The 17,096-nt window shown below is 25.5% G+C and overlaps 2 protein-coding genes across 3 annotated transcripts in view; one reads left to right on the top strand and one right to left on the bottom strand.

Moving 5' to 3' along the window:
* The window catches only part of LOC134837885 (titin-like), an 80,990-nt gene extending 70,150 nt beyond the window's left edge, over window positions 1-10,840 (bottom strand). The window contains exons 1-2 of the mRNA XM_063853277.1: window positions 10,815-10,840; window positions 6,941-7,570 (exon numbers count right to left, since the gene is read on the bottom strand). Coding sequence (XP_063709347.1) covers window positions 6,941-7,363 — 423 coding nt within the window. The 5' untranslated portion in view covers window positions 7,364-7,570; window positions 10,815-10,840. The remainder of the gene's footprint in view (window positions 1-6,940; window positions 7,571-10,814) is intronic.
* Window positions 10,841-14,712: 3,872 nt separating this feature from the next.
* LOC134827192 (fibulin-2-like) lies at window positions 14,713-16,870 on the top strand. Of its 2 annotated transcripts, none has more exons than XM_063839766.1 (4): window positions 14,713-14,988; window positions 15,109-15,263; window positions 16,080-16,641; window positions 16,707-16,870. In XM_063839766.1, exons 1-4 carry the CDS (start codon window positions 14,811-14,813, stop codon window positions 16,844-16,846), a joined length of 1,035 nt encoding a protein of 344 aa, XP_063695836.1. In that variant the 5' UTR covers window positions 14,713-14,810; the 3' UTR covers window positions 16,847-16,870. The 2 variants fall into 2 exon arrangements, with proteins under 2 accessions (XP_063695836.1, XP_063695835.1); XM_063839765.1 differs by having other exon boundaries at window positions 15,106-15,263.
* The last annotated feature ends 226 nt before the right edge of the window (window positions 16,871-17,096 follow it).

Below are 17,096 nucleotides of genomic sequence, written 5' to 3'. Positions count from 1 at the left end.
ACAACGAAAAAGCCAACACCAACAACAAAGAAGACAAAACGAACAACGAAAAGGCCAAAAACAACGAAAAAGCCAAAAACAACAACAACACAAAATCCAAACACAACGACACAATAGCCAACGATAAAATCAAGTAATTAAATTTTTTAAGCAGTAAAAGAACGAATCTTGAAAATTTAAAGTCTATAACCTTTAAAATAATTTTTCAAAATATGTTTTTATATGGAAAAGTAAAAAATTACTGAAGATTTTTTTTACAAAATTAAAAAAAATAAAAATAATTAACATTATTTTTAATATTTTTTTAAATGAAAAACTTTAAAAATAAATATTATTTTAAATTTTTTTTATATTAAAAAAATTAAAAAAATTAAAAAAAAATAATAAATTTATTCCTTTAATAAATAATTAATTACTTTTTTTATTCAAATAAAAAAAAATCTTGAATATCGTTTTATAATTGTAAATTTTTAATAATTTTTTTAAATGAAAAACTATAAAATATTTTATTTTTATTTTTTTAAATATTTTTTTAAGTAAAAAAAAACTAATAAATTTATTCATTTAATAAATAATTCAAATAATTAATTAATTAATTTATTTAAAAAAAAAATTCTTGAATTTTTTTAATTAAAAATTTTTTTATTGTAAATTTCAAAAAATCGTATTAAATAAATATCGATCATCCACGATTTTTTTTATTTTTAGTCAAAAATATTTTTTGTAATGAACCTAAAAAAGACTTCAAGGACAAATCATCCATCAAAAACTTTCTTCTTAAAAAAAAAATACGTAAAAAAAGTGAAACTTCGTCAAGGACATTTCATCATTTTCTCCTTCTTACCCTCATATCTCCCATAATCGAATAAAAATCAAAAGTATTTTTTTTTCTTCTTCATAAATAATCAGAAAGCCGCACTTGTCGTCAACACCATTTATTTTATCCTTGAAATCATCGAGACAGAGACAAACACAAACACGCTGCTCTTGTCGCTATAAAACATCTGTTTAACAAAGTTACGTTTGAGAGAGAAACAGTCCTTGTCGTCGAGTATGCGCAATGCGTTTTATAGCAAAACATTTCTCATTAGAATTCAACAAATGCAAGGGGTTTTTTTGTTAGTGAAACGAATAAATTAATTATTTATTTATTTACTGATACAAAAAAACACAACTTGCATAAAATTGTTATTTTTTGTTGCTTTGTGGAAAATTACGGTCAATTTATTTTTTCTTTTACCCCATTTACATTTATTAAAAAAAATAAAAAAAAACGAAATCACGAATTTCCATAAAAAAATAAAAAAATCTAATTTTAAATTTATAATTTTCTGTAAAGGTCACTTGCCTTCCAAAAATAAACAAAACGTCAATTAATTCGAAATGAAGACATTTCTGGATAACAGCTTTCATCACGTCTCAATTTTAGATGAACTATTATTATTATTATCGTTCAATTATATTTTCTTTAAAAATTCATGTTCTTCTTTCAAGAAAAACCCGCTATAAACATAAAATAATTTTCTACAATTTTTTTTTTGTGATGTACAGACGTTTATGAACTAAAAATAGTTAATATTTGACGTGCTTTTGTGTATTTTATTTATACACCGAAATTTCTTGTCTCGCATAGAAGAGGAAAAAAAATCAAAATTTTCTTGCATGTCTCAATTTATGAATAAATAAAAAGACAAATAAATAAATAAATAATACTACTTACTCCGCCGCCCAGACTTGATAACGATGGAAATCTTTTACGTAAGCTAGCGAGACTCATTTTTATGGAATTTTATTTGTCTGGTTTTTTTATTATAATTTTTTTTGTGTCTGAGCAAAAAATGTTAAAATTAAATATCCGTGAAGGTGTATCACACAATTTTAATGTAATTTTTGCTCTGTTGCGTCTTTTAACGTAATTCTCTTATTTTTTAGGTACTGAGAGTAATTTTTTTTTTATTTTTTTATATTTTTTGGTAAAATTATATCATCACAATTTTTTATTTATTTTATTTTTATTTTTTTTTTAAATTAATAAATAATTATTTTTTTAATTAATTTTATTTTTTTCTTAAAAATATTTTTTTTTATTTTTTTTTTAATTTTAGAAAATCAAAGAAAATCGCTCCAAGCAGTTTGATCTGCTGGCACTTGATCGAGACTATTCAAAATTATTCAAATTCTCGCGAATGTACGACGAAATGAGTGACTGATCTCTTTTTTGCATGCAAGAAAAATATTTCTTTCTCGCGAGCGTGTGCCGACAGATATGTCACTCGTGAGAAATCGTTTCTTGTCAATATAATTTTCATTTAATAGAGACGCGTGTCTTCTACCGCAATTACCAACAGAAAAAAATACACAAGAACAAGTGTGTAAATGAAACGAATAACAATTGAGAGAAAAATTAATGGTTTTGCTTGATTAGTCAGAGATTTTTAGGTGAGAAAGACACAAAATTGAGATCAAGAAATGCGAAGCAGGTGTCTGTTTTTGTGAAGTCATGCGTATTTATTTCAAGATTTCTGCTGATTTTGTATTCGAAAGGTTAAAATTACAACAAAATTTGCATGAATATTTATTATTCTAACGAAATTTTGTGTATTTTTCTTTAAAGCGGAAATACTTTAAAGCAACTTTTGATGTTCAAAGTAAAAATTTTGCACTAAATCATCCCCTTGAACAACAAAAAATATTTTTCAAACAAAGTGATGAATGAACAATGCCTCATAAATAGCCAAAAACTATCGAAAAGTTGTGATCTCATACAAAAATGTACCTCGTCCCATATAAAGAAGGTTGTTTTGTTTATCGATCGCAACTCATCATCACTCCAATAACCATAAAAAAATATCAAAAACGGTTTTTAGGCCAAAAATGCCATTAACAAAATAAAAAAAAGTGATATCACCTTTGAACTTTCAACAGCTGCCCAAAATTCACGATAAATTATTAAAATTTTTCCGAATTATATTATCAAGAAATCTTGCGTGATACAATTTAATTTAGCCCAAAGCCCAAAAGAACTGGCACAAAGAATGTCAAGAAAGGTCGGATTTCTCATCATAATTACAAAAATATGTCATTTCTTAAAAAAAACAGAAAGAAAGAAAATCCAGATCTGTTAAATGATAAATGCCTCCCAACTACCCAAGTCAGACACATTTGGCTTACGTGAGCAATAAATATCGATTTTCAGTCATAAAATAATAAATATGATCCTCCTAATGAAGATTTATATCACTTGGTAAGGCCTTATCTGGAAAAAAAATACATTTTTTGTCGTGTTCAGATGATGTTCGTTCGTGCATGTTTATCAAACAACGAGCAAGGTGAAAACATTTCTAAATTTATTTATTATCGTTTTGGGGCAGGTTACTTATGTGTCTGAAATGTGAAAATAATACTTTTTTCGCAATAATTTATTGGTACAAGACAACCCGAATGTTTCTCATGTGCGAGAAATGCTTGTCAAAAGTAATTGTTTTGCAATTAATTAAAAGCGAATTCATTAATAAGCTTGATGTTGCCCTGAGGGAATTTATTCATAAATTGCGTTTCAATTAATTATGTATATTGACAAAGTGATGCTTGTGTAATTAATTAATAAGTAAAGATGTAAGAGAGATGCTCTTCTTGGAAGAGAAAAGAAAAAGAGAATAAGGAAGGAAAAGGAAATGGAAAAGCAATTTTCATCACGTTTCTTTTCTCGGAAATTTTTTTCTGATGGTCATCTGAACAGTAAGAAAAAATATTTTCGCAATAAATTTTTTTATGCGAGATATAAAAGAATTTTTTAAAGAGACTTTAAGTCGATCAATATATTAAATTAATTTAAATAAATTCGTAATTATTTTCAGTGTTCAAATTTTTGAAATAATTTAAACTTTAGATAAAGATTTGATACTTTTAAATTAATATTTGATGCTTTAAAACGATTTTTGTCTTAAAAGCTCAAAAATTAATTCTATAAAGTTTCAAATCTTAATCAAAAGTTCAAATAATTTTCCCATATTGTCTAATGGTAAGAATATCCAGCTACTTTTGAAGTTAAGACCTCAATAATTTTTTTTAAAATTTTTCCCATATTGTCTAATGGTAAGAATATCCAGCTTTTTTAGAGGTTAAGACCTCAATAATTTTTTTTTTAATTTTTCCCATATTGTCTAATGGTAAGAATATCCAGCTTTTCGTTAATTTTTTCGGCCATATCAGTTTTTCAAAGTTCTCTTGTTTCATTTCTCATTAAAATTACGAGTCTCCATTGCATTGAAGCTCCCTTCATTATCACTTGTCACAACATTTATCTTATCACTGTACTTTTTTTATTCAAACGAAAACGTCCATCACTTTTGATTAATTACATCCAAGGTCTGTTGCTTTTTGAAAATGTTTCAGTCACGAATTGATTCTTCACAGCAAAAGACAAAAACTGTATATCATTCGAATGTTAATTAGTTAATTAACGTTTTATCTTGATCTTGATCCAATATTGAGTTGACAGAATTTCACTAATTAAATGTCGTCTCACACGAAGAGGTTGTCAGCATGGCGCCTCCATTTAATTTGCCGGCGAAATAATTGCATAATAAACCATTACGAGAGATAACTTAACGAAAGATTGCATTTCCTCTTTTTTGGAATGCAATTTCTCTTTTTCTCTCCGACTTTCATTTATTGGAAATCCAAATGGTATAAAAATGTCTTTAAATTGTATGCACTTTGTAAATGCTGAGTATGATATAAATGTGTGACAGCAAAAAAAGTGCAGCGCAAGCTCTTTATACATTTGTGTCAATCAGGCGTCGGATAGTCTGCCAACTTGGAGGATTTTTTACCCAAATACGTTCATTCAAATAGAATTTTGTGTTAAAATTGATTGAAATTTTTGACAAAAATTGAGTTCTTACCGGCTTGACTTCACTTTCTGACATCCTTTGTATAAGCTAATCCCTTATGTAATAATTATTTTTTGTGTACTTAACGCTATGTGAGCACTTCTTATGTATTTATTGATTAAAATTTGCTTTAATTTTTTTTTCGATTTTTTTTTTTTTTATAAAGTTAAAATGTAGGCTTTTTCATGTCGAAAAAAAATCGATATTTAAATTAAGACGTTCAGGAAAAAAACTACTTTTTTTTAAGTTTCACTCGTATAAAAACACCCAACTTCCTTTAACGTCTTATTTATGGCTTGAATTTCATTTTTCTTCTATTTTTAATCACTTGCTATCAACTCTACTTTCATTCCAAGGTAAAAACTATCTTGTAGTAAAAAATTGATTTTTCATCAAAAACTTTTCTTCTATCTTCTTTTCGTGCTGCGTCACGCCCTAATTGGCATCAACTCCTTTATTTCTGAGATTTATTCAGCTACTTTTGTTATTTTATTTCTTTTCAACTAACAAAAGCACGATAATTTGAATGTTTATTAATTTATTTATTTTTGTGATTTTATTGAAAGAGATAATTAGCACTGATTTTTTTCTTTAATATTTTTTTGTAGAAAAAGCGACTACTCGTTTCGGCTGCAATGCGACGAATGGATGCAATTTTCATTGGATTTTAACTGGAAATTCCATAAAAATGGAGATGGCTGGTTGTTTGAAGCGGTAAATGGTATAAAAAGTTTTCGACGATTCGTGAAGTTGGTAAGTTGAGGATTATATTAGAAGTTTTTTGTTGTTGAGTTTATTTTTATGACAAAAAATTTTGTTTTTGTTTTAATTCCCTCACTTTTTGTTTGTTACGATTATTTTATTCACATTACACTTTTTTTTTGTTTTGTTATGAATTATTTGACAAAAAGGTTTTATGCGACTTTTAATGACTTTCATGAGAAAAAAGGATTTACGAAGAATTTAGTCTGAAACTTAAAGAAAACAAAAATTAAAACGAAATTAAATAAAAATAATAATTTAAATAAATTTATTTATAAAAAATAATCAAAAAATTAATAAATATTTATTTTATTTATTTATAATTAAAAATATAAAAATAATTTTATTTTAAAAAAATTTTAATTTAATTTATTTTTTTTATTTTAAAAATTAATAAAAATTTAATTAAAAATTAAATTAAAAATTAAAAAAATAAATTAAAAATTAAAAATTATTAAAAATTAAAATAGAAATAAATTTATTAAAAAATTAAAAATATTTTTTAATAATTATTAGATATTCAAAAAAAAATAAATTAATTAAAAAAATATAATTTAATAAAAAATTAAAATAAAATTTATTTTTTAAATTAAATTAAAATAATTAAATTTTTTACTATTTTTTTATAAATTAAAAAAATAATTTTTTTTAAACCCTCAAGCAATTTTTCAACTTTTCAAAAATCTTAACACTTCCATAACATCTAAATTAATGCCGTATAAACAACTTAAAAGCCGTATGATTATTTAAATAGCTCCCGAGGGATCCATTTATCACAACAATAAGTTTATGTAAATGAGTGTTTCAGTGTAAAATTTTACCGCCAAGACACGAAAATTATACAAAATTTCAAATGAAGACATTCTGTCCCTGAAACCGTGTCAAATTTTCAATTTAGTCATGTTTGACGAATAACTACAAAGTCATTAATATAATTTATTCACAAAAACTTTGTCGTTCGTCTAACATCAAATGTTCAAAGTGCAAAAATTTTTTGACATTTAAAAGGAATCGTGATTGATTTTTCAATTAAAACTTTTTAATTACATGACAAAAAGAAGTTTTTTTTGCCTCGCGACATGACGTAATATTAGTTTTTGCTATAAATATCGCCACAATAAGGAAAAATAAATCTAATTTAATCGCAGTTGACAATCTGGAGTAATCAATAACGAAGACAGAGAGCAAAGCATAAACGCAAAAAATCGTGACATTTAAGGTTAAATGCCTTTTTTCGACGAAAAACCAAAAAAACATTTTGTGAAAAAGAATTAAAAACTTACGTGATGGTGATGATGATGCCCATCTTTGTGGTTTTTGTCGCCCTTTTTGCCCGTATGACCCGGCGAATGGTGATGCGGCGGCGACAAAATCTCTCCGCCCGCATACTGATGATGCATAATGGCAAAATCCTCGTAATGCTGCGGCGGATGGTGCGGATGATGAACGTGATAGTCGACATTTGGTATTGGAGTGTGATGTTCTTTGGAAGGGGTTCGAGCGCCATGATGGCCTGCTGTTGTTCCATGAGCTCCGTGATGCGCTCCCGTGGCATGATGATGCCCGTGTGCTGTTGGAGGCGACGGTAAATTGTGCCCGCTGTGCGGTAAATGCGAACTATGTTGACCCGATTGATGATGATGCGGAATATGGCCTTGATTTGCCTCCATTAAGGTAGGTTGGATATTTGTTACAAATGCCGCCATTATTTATTACCAACTGCACTTTTGATGCGAATATTGTTACTTTTTTTATGTGTTGGACTTTATGGATGTTTTATGGAAATTTTGCTTCTAACAGAACTAATTACTTAGCAACATGCAATTACGGTTATTTTATAATTTTCCTTTTTCATTTTGTTTTTTTTTTCATGTAAATTAAGGCTGTTTCTCTTGTTTTTATTTTTATCAATGCTGAAAAATATTTTCACAAACTCAATTTAAACATTTTTTTGCATTAATTATTTTTTTTTGTTGAGATATCCATTTTAAATAAATTTGTATCAACATTCAACATTTTTTTTCAGATAAAATCACATAACGAGTGTTTCTACCCTGAGAATCGTAAAGAGGTTAATTTCACTCTTTTTAGATGTTAAATAAGAGGTAAGTAATTTATCAACTTAATTTAAATTAATTAATTCCGTTTTTTTTGTTTTTAGTTCTTAAGTGAATTTCATGTTCAAAAACTATTTGACAAAAAAACTTAACAAGTCAACAAGAGCTTTCGTTGGTTATAGTTTTTAAGATTTTGAAGTCAAGTCAACAGGATGAAGGTTAAAAAGTTAAAAGGTAAAAAGTTAAATAAAAAGTAATAATTTTATAAGTGTTAAAAGAAAAATAGGAGAAACTATAAGAAAAAACGAGAAAAAAGCAGAGATTTAAAAAAGTAGGATAAAGTAGAAAGGACATAAAAGAAGGAAGGAAGAAACAATCCGAAGAGAATAGACAAAAGTTCAAAAAAAAATTTGTTCATCTGAACACAATTGATTTACAAAAACAGAAAACTATCTGATGTCTAACTGCCTTTGCGATTTATAACTCAAATTTATTATAATTAATGCGGCTTTAACCATCAAATACATATCGAAACTGAAGTCTTCGAATATTAAGGATGAAAAAATTCGGCTGACTCACAAGCAAGGAATGTTCGATAAATATTAAATCTGTTTTGAAGAGCCTTGTTTGGTTATCAAAATCATAAAAAATGTGACTCGATGCATATTTCAATATAATATCAATATAACTCTTAATAAATGTAAGAGATGTTCTTCAACAAGATACACATTGGAGATGTTCATATCAATGAAGTTCATGATGTTCAAAAGATCATTATGAAAATTAAAGTTTTACTTTTCAATGAATTTTAAGCAAAATTTCAAATGAAAAGAAAAGACTTAAGAATTTTAGTTTACAAAATTTTGATTTTAAAAAATTTAAATAATATTTTGGGAAAAATATCTTTTGTTTAAATTTAACTATATTTTGTTTGAAATTCACCCTTTTTCATTTCACAGGGCAGAAAAAACAAAAATTCCCACAAAAAAATCCTCTTTATTCATTTTAAATCCTTTTTCTGAATCCTTTGATAGGCTCACAAAATAATTCAATGTCTCCATTTCATCATTTAAAAGTAAGCCATGACAAGCATCTTTCTCATTTATTTACGACTTTTCTCCCAAAATTTATTCACTTGTCCAAAAACATCTCATTGAATAGAACATGACCTACTTTTTACATTCTTTGTCTCTCTCTCCCATAATTTTTTCTCTTCTACAAAAAATTGTCCATAAATTTGTGAATTCTTAACGCTTACAACACGATAACGTCTCGCAATACATCAAGGAGTCCTCCTGACAATACAAATGAACAGCTATCGTCCCTACAGGCATTCCTTTTGTTTGTTCATTATTCAAATGCCGTATTTTTGGTCCCAGATTTTCCCTCAGCGATAAACTCGTTTAAGTTTTTTTTTCTTGCTTTCTTCGTAAAAGCGTCGCTAAAGTTTTCTCTTTTATTTTTCGCTTTTCCGTTTTGGCCTGACATTCGCACGAACATTTTAATATGCTTATGACGCCGAGGAACGTTGAACAATGCTTCGCTTTCTTTCGCTCGTTCTCTTTATTACGATTATTATTATCGTCGTTCCTGTTTATTTTGGTAACTTTTTGTATTTTTCTGAGAGCCTCAAATTATACAAAGGCATAAAATAACCGAGCGAAAAAAAAGAGGGAAAATACGCACGATGACGTGTGAATGGGAATGAAATGGATCGAATGTGTGGAAAATAAAAAAAAATAAATGGAAATGTTTTTTCCACACCTTTCTTCGATTGTGATACTCGACGCGGTTTCAACAAAAAAAAAAAGATAATGTTTCGCATTTATATAACCCGAGCTACTAACGTTGTTTGTTACATAAACAATGGCGATGAATAAAGTGAAAATTACTACAGAAAATATTTTTTCTTAATAAGTTTTTATGGAAACGTCAGGTTATTGACTTTTAAATTAGATTTTTGAAACTTAATTGCATATCTCTTACTTTTAAGTGTCCTTCAAGAATAAATTTTTTTGTTTAAAATTTAAAATTATTGACAATTTTCAGTAAATTTTAAATTCAAATTTAGCTTTTATCATGCTGATTTTACGATGAATACGTAATAGGAGTGAAAAATGTCAGTAAAATGCATAAAAGATGTTTCACGTTTTAATGTCGTCGTCCCATGATAGCACAAGAGATGCTTTTTGTCATAAAAAAAAAAGTTTTTATTGGTTTAAGAGGAATTTTTGATGCGCTTTTTCAATATATTTATTAAAGTCATTTTATTTTTTAAATTTTTTAAAGAATTTTTTAAATTAGAATTATTTAAATTTTTAAAATTTAAATTAAAAAAAAATTAATTAATTAAAATTAATTAAAAATTTTATTAAAAAAAAATAATTAATTAAAAAAAAATGAAAAAATTATAATTTTTTATTTTTTTTAATTAATTATTTTAAAATTTCATAGAAAAAATTCATAATAAAATTATTTATATAATTTATTTTAAAAAATAAAAATTAAATAAAATTAAATTAAAAAAAATTAATAATAAAATTCAATTTTAAGCTTGAAAAAATTTTCAAACCAAAATACTCATAAAAATTTAATTTTTACGTGACACGAATTATTTTTGTCAGAATTCAACAATTTCCTCCCTAAAATAATCATTTTTTCACAAAAGAACGTAAATTTTCAACCCACTAATTATAGGTTAAGCACTGAAAATTTTCCACATACTCAAACAATTAAAATTTATCGTCATTGTTGAAAAAAACACAAAGGGCGTTAACATTGGTCGTGTACCTCGATTTTAAGCAGCACTCAACAATTTTTCATGAAAAAAAATAAAATCATATTATGTTCGAAAAAACCATTCACTCAAGTAATCGCATTCGTTACACTCGACTAGTTAGATACGATATTAAAATGGATTCTCGAGAAAGTTTTCACTTTTTTTTCAATTCTTTTTTTTTCTTTCGTGCAGGGCAGTTATTAACTTTTCTTCTTTTTCTTAGACTTACTTTATATTTTTTTTTCTTTGTCTATTAACAATTAATTTTCAACTTTTTTTTATTTATTTAATTTTTTTTCTTCATTAAATTAATAAACTCACTCAATTTTTATCACTTCTCTTATTTTTTTTATCACTCCCTGTAATAATATTTTATTTTATTTTATTTCCATGCACTAAATAAAAAAGCCAATCAGGCTTCTTCACACAAAATTAGATTAACTCCGCTTGCTGTGTGTGTACAAGCCTTGCCTTGGTATCACTTGTAATGTAATATATTATGTTAATAAAAAAAATCCTTCACAGGATAAAAAACGCACGAGCACGATTTTTAAAATATTTTTGTGACTTGACAGCAAGACAGCCAACCAACGAATGAATTTTCTCGGTGAAAATGTTTTCGTGCCTGCCGAGGGTTGTTCATGAGTGGTGAGTAAATTTTCCTTCGTTTGGTTGTTTAAGTTATGTTATCGCGCGACAAATAGACTACAGAGGTGAATTTTTGTGTTGGACCATGTCTTTCGTTTTAGCTTTAAATAAATCGAAAAAAAAAATGTTTTTTACTAAATTAAAAATTTTTTATCAACCTTTTTATATAAATATTGAAAAAAACATTCATTATTTAAAATTAATAAGAAAAAATAAATTAATAATCATTTTTATACATTTATTAATTTTTTAAACAATAAGAATTAATAATAAATTATTTTTTTTTAAATTTAAAATTAATTGAATTTTAAAAATTTGAATTTAATTAATTATTTTTAAAATTATTTTTAAAAATTAAAATTATTAAAAAATATTTTTTATAATTATTATTATTTTTATAATATTTTAAAGTTATAAATTTTATTTAAACATTTTTTAATTATTTATTCTAAATTAATGAAAATTTTTTTTTATTTATTATTAAATTAATAATTTTAAGATTATCTTTTTTTTTCTTAAAATAATGATTTTTTTTTTATTTTAAATTAATAATTTTTATTATATTTATTTTTTAACTCACTTATTATTTATTTTTTTTGATAAAAAAATTTTAAAAATTTTTATTTTATTTTTTTTTTTTATTTTAATTATTTTTGGAATTTTTGTCGAAATTCGTATTTAATTCAAATTTTAAAAATTCTTGTATTAAATTCGAGTTCTTTGAAATTTTTTAATAATTTTTCTTTGACCAAAAAATATTTTTGAAGAAATTTTTAAATTAAAAAAACTAAAATAAAAAAAAAAATGTTTGACATTTTATTCACTTCGGAGAATAAAACAACACTAAAAATACATGAGAAAATATTTTTATATAAAAAAAAATTATTTGGAAAATGTTGATTTTTGTCTCGTCGGCTTTTGTTGTCGTCAATTTTTTGTTGTACATGTCTGTAGAAAGGTAAAAAAAATAAACAAAAATCGGTCTATTTTTGGATAAAATTGTTGAAAAATTCTTCGTTGTCACGTATTTTCAACGTCCTTTAGATAAAAATAATGTACCTAATTTATTACACATTTTATTTCTATTTTTTTCATAAAATGCATTTTTTTTTTGCTGATAAAGTAACTTTTATTTTTTGTTTGAAAGTAATTTGCATGATATGCCCTCAAAACAGAAAATTTTTGTTACAAACTTTTATTTTGTGTCTAATGGTTTTTTTTTTTACTTCGGAGCAAAAATTTGTCTGCATAATGATGTTCCGATTTCGCTTCTGCCTAAAAACATGTACAGACACAAATAATTTATTATTATTCCTTTTTATTAGTAAGTTTCGGTAGAAAAACGTGCAAGAAATGTACTTACAATAAAACTTTTTTTTTTTTTGCAGAACTCACGAAAACTCTCATAAATGTTCATAGAATCTAATAAAAAACTGATGATGAAAAATTGTATTTTTGTGAGAAACTGGAGGAAAAATTTTCGTTTCAAGAACAGAGAAATAGTTTTAGCAGTAAAAAGGTTCATCGGGTATTTTTGCTTCGGTTATGACGAACAAAGAACGTATTGCGGCAAAATGGTACAAGTTGGACAATAGTTGCTTTTGAAATAATAAATTTTCATGGCAAATGTGTTTGACAGTTCAATCTGTTGTTCGTGAGAAAGGAAACGGAATGATTTTCGTTTCTTGAGATAATTTACGATGAGTTCGTTGACAGTTTTTGATTGAAAGAGATTCTTGATTTAGTTTTCAAAACCAAAACTGTGTCAAAGGAAATTTTTTTTTCAGTTTCAATTTTTTAGGAGTTTTAAGTTATAAAATGATTAAAAATGATAAATTAGAGCCTCTCTGATAAATTTTTATCCATTTGGAGCAAGATTTGACAAAAATTGCTTTGACACAGTTTTTGACACAGTTTTTTTGCTCTTGATTTAGTTTTTAAAACAAAACTATGTCAAAGGAAATTTTTTTTTCAGTTTCAATTTTTTGGCAGTTTTGAGTTATAAAATGATTAAAAATGATAAATTAGAGCTCTCTGACAAATTTTTATCCATTTGGAGCAAAATTTGACAAAAAATGCTTTGACACAGTTTTTGACACAGTTTTTTTTGCTCTTGATTTAGTTTTTAAAACAAAACTATGTCAAAGGAAATTTTTTTTTTCAGTTTCAATTTTTTGGCAGTTTTGAGTTATAAAATGATTAAAAATGATAAATTAGAGCTCTCTGACAAATTTTTATCCATTTGGAGCAAAATTTGACAAAAATTGCTTTGACACAGTTTTTGACACAGTTTTGCTCTTGATTTAGTTTTCAAATCAAAACTGTGTCAAAGAAAAATTTTTTTTTTCAGTTTCAATTTTTTAGCAGTTTTGAGTTATAAAATGATTAAAAATGATAAATTAGAGCTCTCTGACAAATTTTTATCCATTTGGAGCAAGATTTGACAAAAATTGCTTTGACACAGTTTTTGACACAGTTTTTTTGCTCTTGATTTAGTTTTTAAAACCAAAACTGTGTCAAAGGAAATTTTTTTTTCAGTTTCAATTTTTTAGGAGTTTTAAGTTATAAAATGATTAAAAATGATAAATTAGAGCTCTCTGACAAATTTTTATCCATTTGGAACAAGATTTGACAAAAATTTCTTTGACACAGTTTTTGACACAGTTTTTGACATAGTTTTGCTCTTGATTTAGTTTTTAAAACCAAAACTGTGTCAAAGGAAATTTTTTTTTTTGCAATTTCATTTTTTTATAGTTTTAAGCTGATAAATTTTATTTTTAGAATTTTATGAAATTTTTAAGGCTTTTATTTGAAGAAATCAATATTAAAGAGCAAAAAATATAAAAATTTAGAAATTTTTCATTAAAAAATTGAAAAAATAATTTTTATTAAAGAGCTAAAAATAAAAATGAAAAAAAAAAACAAATTCAATTAAAAACCTGAAAATATTAAAAAATTTTTATTAATTTTTTTCACAAAATAACAAATTAATACATAATTTCCGTCTTCCATGCATGCAAACGACACACATTTCACGCATATTGACGACTGAAGGTCAATTATTTCATTGATAAATCTTACGAAATTCTCTCAAACCGGTTCAAAGAGAGACACAAATCTGATTGTTTTCCTACAATTAAGATGCAAATAGGTGCATATAAATAGCGCATCTCACAACAAATAATGCACTCAATTATACTCGAGATGTGTAACGTACCAGATAACACTTCTCTCCATTTCTCGACTACCGACTTGTTTGTTTTTACAAATATTGCAATAATTATTAAATTCATGTGAGATCAGTTCAGAACGAGACATTGTCGCGAAATTTCTTGTTTTTCCTCAAAAAAAATTTTAAAAATGAAATTTTCCATTAAAAAATTATTTTTCGTGTCAATTTTAGCGATTTTTCTGTCAGAAAAAGTAAACGGATCAAAACCTGTCTTAACAACTTTTGCCATTTTTTCGAACGTCGAATCGAATAAATTCATGTGAGATCAGTTCAGAACGAGACATTGTCGCGAAATTTCTTGTTTTTCCTCAAAAAAAAATTTAAAAATGAAAAACAGAATTACCCTAAATTGTGACGTTGTCGTGAAAAATCTCACATCAATTCAAATTTTTGATGGGCACCAAAGGATTGTCGCCGACTCGAGGGATCACGAAGACATGGATTTACACACGGAATTCATTCCGTACACGAGCCAACATCATCTTTTCAAAGTTTTTCTCACGAAGGAACAATTTCGCACGTACCGTGAACCCTTTTTCTGTGTGGCAAATAGTTTGTTTGGCAAAGCCCAAATGGCGATAAATGTCGATGAGATTCGTCGTCACAAAGTGACAGGTAAAAATGTGATTTACATAATTCAATTTTCTGTGTGAATTTGTCAAGTAGGAGAAAATTGCTTAAAAGTTTTTATTTTTTTTTCTTTTCGAATGAAAAAAAAAAAAATAAAAAAAGAAGAGAAAAAGTTTTCGTATGCTACTGGTAGAAGAGCATCCTTTGTGGCAACTGACATGTCAAAACTTGAAAAAGATGTTAAAATACTTGAAGGAGATAGTTTGAGGTTGTCATGTTTGGAGCATGATTTCCCTCATCGAGATGTTGTTTGGTATAAGGTTAGTTTTATTTTTATTTTTTTTTAACATTTATTTAAGTTCGATTTAAATCAATTTATATATAAAAAGAAAGATTTTTTTCAGATTCTTTTAAATTAAATAATATTTTTGATTGCATTATTTTACCTTTATTAAAACTAATTATTCAAATAATTAAAAAAAATAAATCAAATTTTTAAATTTTAATTTTTAATTAATTTTAAAATTTATTTCTTCATTTTTAATTAATTTACTGATTAATTTTCGAAAATATTAAATTTAATTTAAAAAATTAAATATTTTTTCTTCGTGATAAAAAAAATAAGGCACATTTTAAAAAAAAATAATTTTTTTAAAATTTAATTTCAATTTTTTTTAAATTTTTTATTATTATTTTTAATTTTTTTTAATAATTTTAATTTTTTTTATTATAAAAAATTATTTCATTTTTTTAAAATTTCAATTAATTTTTTTTAGATTAAAATAAATAAATAAATTTAATGATTAATTTAACTTTCGAAAATATTAAAATTTATTTAAAAAAACTAAATATTTTTTTCATGATAAAAAAAGAAAGCAATTTTAATTAATTAATTAAAATTAAAATTATTTTTTTTTAATTTCATTTTAAAAATTTGTTTTAATTTTTTTATTATTATTTTTTTAATTTTTTTTTTTTTTGAATCTTTAACCTAATTTTAAAATTTATTTTTAGAAAAAAAAATTAAAATATAAATATTTTTTTTTCGTAATAAAAAAATAGAATTTTTTTAAAAAATTAATTTTTAATTTTTTTCTGTAGTTAGTTAATAATTTTTTTTTTATTTTCTTTTTTAGGAAAATCGACCTTCACCGAATTTCAAAAGCAACGAACTCATCATAGAAAAAACAACCAAAGGCGATCAAGGCACTTACCGCTGTTACATCGACTCTACCGAACAAAATCGTTTCAAAGTCACAATTCTCTCTGAACGTTGCTCTCCATGGACTTCTTTCACTCCATGCTCTGTTTCCTGCGGCACAGGATATCGTTCTCGCACTCAAAAATGTCTCAAACCGCCAAATTTCGTATGCGACGAAATCAATTTCGAAGTTGAAATTTGCCAAGCTCATCATTGCACGAAAAATCCGGAGCCAGCTTTTCTTAAACAAGGACCTGAATTGGTTGAATGGCACGGAAACAGCTTCAAACCGTACAAAGACACGGAATACGACAAAGATGGTCCGAATTGCGCGAAGGGATTCACGCTGGATGTCTTTCGGAAACGCTGCGTCGATGTCAATGAATGCAAAAGACGAGAAAATTGCCCGAAAGGATTCCGATGTGTTAACACGATGGGTAGTTTTAATTGTGTGCCATGTCCCAAGGGGTTTTTGGGGATAAAGGGACGTTGTTTGGGTAAGTGCTTTTGTGTGTTTTTTGAAGAAAGAAAAATGTAATTATGAGATTTTTGTCTTTTTTAGATATTAATGAATGTAGCATCCGAACTCATAAATGCTCACAAATTTGTGTGAATACTCATGGAAGTTATCGATGTGCTTGTAAAAATGGCTTTAAATTGCATTCTGATGGAAATTTTTGTGAATATCAAGGATTTTATTGAAAATCGATGGACCCGTAATTTCGTTCTACCTGTCAAAAAAATTTTTTTTTTTTCAATGCAAAAATTTTCTCCTAAAATTATAAATTGTATTTAATTTGGAAAAAAATTGATTTTATGTCTTTGTGTTTTAATTAATTTTATTGATAATATTTAGAAGATTTTTTATTTCCGAAAATTTATTTTTTTTAAGAATTTTAAATAATTTCTTGAAATTTGATAAAAATTTAATAATTAAAATAAATATTATTTA

This window comes from Culicoides brevitarsis, chromosome 1, assembly GCF_036172545.1.
Source record: "Culicoides brevitarsis isolate CSIRO-B50_1 chromosome 1, AGI_CSIRO_Cbre_v1, whole genome shotgun sequence".
Classification (NCBI taxonomy): domain Eukaryota; kingdom Metazoa; phylum Arthropoda; class Insecta; order Diptera; family Ceratopogonidae; genus Culicoides; species Culicoides brevitarsis.
This window is presented reverse-complemented; position numbering and strand designations above follow the sequence as displayed.